The sequence below is a fragment of the Dipodomys ordii genome, unplaced genomic scaffold (genome assembly GCF_000151885.1).
Source record: "Dipodomys ordii isolate 6190 unplaced genomic scaffold, Dord_2.0 Scaffold179, whole genome shotgun sequence".
In the NCBI taxonomy this organism is placed as follows: Eukaryota; Metazoa; Chordata; class Mammalia; order Rodentia; family Heteromyidae; genus Dipodomys; species Dipodomys ordii.
In genome coordinates, this window is record NW_012267395.1 from 906,754 (window position 1) to 908,805 (window position 2,052).

Below are 2,052 nucleotides of genomic sequence, written 5' to 3' on the forward strand. Positions count from 1 at the left end.
CGCGCCCCGATCCCCGCGTCCTGATCCCCGCGCCCCGCGCCTGGAGCCCGGAGCCCCGCGCCCCGACTCCAGCGTCCTGATCCCCGCGCCCGGAGCCCCGCACCCCGATCCCAGCGTCCTGATCCCCCAGCCCCGCGCCCTGCCCCTCAGCCCTGACCGGCGTCCTCCTCCTGCAGGGTGGAGTCTCCCTTCGTACCTCTCCGTGCTGGTGGCGCTGGGGAACCTGGGTCTGCTGGTGGTGACCCTGTGGAGGCGGCTGGCCCCGGGCCGCGGCGAGCAGGGCCCCATCCAGGTGGTGCAGGGGCTGAGCATAGCGGGCGCGGCGCTGCTGGCCCTCCTCTGGCACCGTGTGGCCCCCGTGGCTGGACAGCCCCACTCCGTGGCCTTCCTGACCCTGGCCTTTGTGCTGGCCACGGCCTCCTGTGCCTCTAATGTCACTTTCCTGCCCTTCCTGAGCCACCTGCCGCCTCCCTTCTTACGGTCTTTCTTTCTCGGTCAGGGTCTCAGTGCCCTGCTGCCCTGTGTGCTGGCCCTGGCCCAAGGTGTGGGCCGCCTGGAATGCCCCCCTGTACCCATTAACGGCACCCCTGGGCCTCCCATCAACTTCCCCGAGCGGTTTTCTGCCAGCACCTTCTTCTGGGCACTGACTGCCCTGCTGGTGACCTCGGCCGCCGCCTTCCACGGTCTTCTGCGGCTGTTGCCCTCACCGCCGTCCCTACCCCCAGGGGCCCCAGGCCCGGTGGGGGCCCCCGGAGCAGAGGAGGAGGCCTCGCCATTGCAGGAGCCCCCCAGGCCAGCTCCCAAGGCCCACCAGCTGTTCGCCGTCCAAAGCACCTGCCTCCTGGGCCTGCTGGCCACCACCAACGGCCTGACTAATGGCGCGCTGCCTGCCGTGCAGAGCTTTTCCTGCCTGCCCTATGGGCGCCTGGCCTACCATCTGGCGGTGGTGCTGGGCAGCTCTGCCAACCCCCTCGCCTGCTTCCTGGCCATGGCCGTCCTGTGCAGGTGCACTTGGGTCTCAGGCCCCCTTGGTGGGAGGAGATTGGGGTGCGGGGCCCTGGGCCCCGTTGAGCCAGACCTGAGGCTTTGCCCATTCCTGGCAGGTCCCTGGCAGGGCTGTGTGGTCTTGCTCTGCTGGGCGTGCTCTTTGGGGCCTACCTGATGACACTGGCAGTCCTGAGCCCCTGCCCTCCCCTAGTGGGCAGTTCCGCAGGTGTGGTCCTTGTGGTAAGTGTGCTGGGGACCAGAGGAGGGCGGGGCTCGCCCTGGGCAGGGTGCTCCGTGCTCCCCTGCTGTTGGATGCTCCCTGCAGGTGCTCTCCTGGGTGCTGTGTGCCGGCGTGTTCTCCTACGTCAAGGTGGCGGCCAGCTCCATGCTGCACGGCGGAGGCCGGGCTGCCCTGCTAGCGGCTGGGGTGGCCATCCAAGTAGGCTCCTTGGTTGGCGCTGTTGCCATGTTCCCTCCCGCCAGCATCTACCGTGTATTCCGAAGCGGAAAAGACTGTGTGGACCTGTGTGGCCTCTGAGCCGAGGTGGGCGTGAGCTCCCTCTGCCCAACCGCCTCCACTTGGAGCCTCCACATGGCCTTGGGCACCGAGGCCCAAGAACCTCCTCGTACTGCCTCCAGACCTGGCACCGCATGCCCGCAAGCCCGGGTGAGGACCAAAGAACAGGCCTGGAGCCAGGGACAGTTTGGGGCTGGGGCTTGGCCCAGCCATTTTCATGGGATTTGCACAATAAAGCGCCTTTATTCAGCTGGTGGTTAATCCTCTGAGCACTTCTTCCTGGTCAGGCTGGCCTGCCTCGCCCCAGACATCCAGCCACCCCGGCTGCCCACACAGGCCTGTGACCCCCCCTGGATGACCACAGGCCTGTGACCCCCCGGGGTGCCCGCACAGGCCTGTGACCCCCCGGGATGCCCGCACAGGCCTGTGACACCCCGGGATGCCCGCACAGGCCTGTGACCCCCCGGGATGCCCGCACAGGCCCTGTGACACCCCGGCATGCCCGCACAGGCCTGTGACACCCCGGGGTGCCCGCACAGGCCTGTGAC

The 2,052-nt window shown here is 68.6% G+C and overlaps 1 protein-coding gene across 1 annotated transcript; it reads left to right on the forward strand.

Annotated features, from left to right (window-relative positions):
* Positions 1-85: 85 nt before the first annotated feature.
* Positions 86-1,758, forward strand: Slc52a2 (solute carrier family 52 (riboflavin transporter), member 2; the record flags this gene model as incomplete). The annotated part of the gene is made up of 3 exons (XM_013033852.1): positions 86-1,005; positions 1,104-1,227; positions 1,313-1,758. Coding segments are annotated over 3 exons (1,257 nt in total), but the record flags the coding sequence as incomplete, so codon positions are not given.
* Positions 1,759-2,052: the final 294 nt, after the last annotated feature.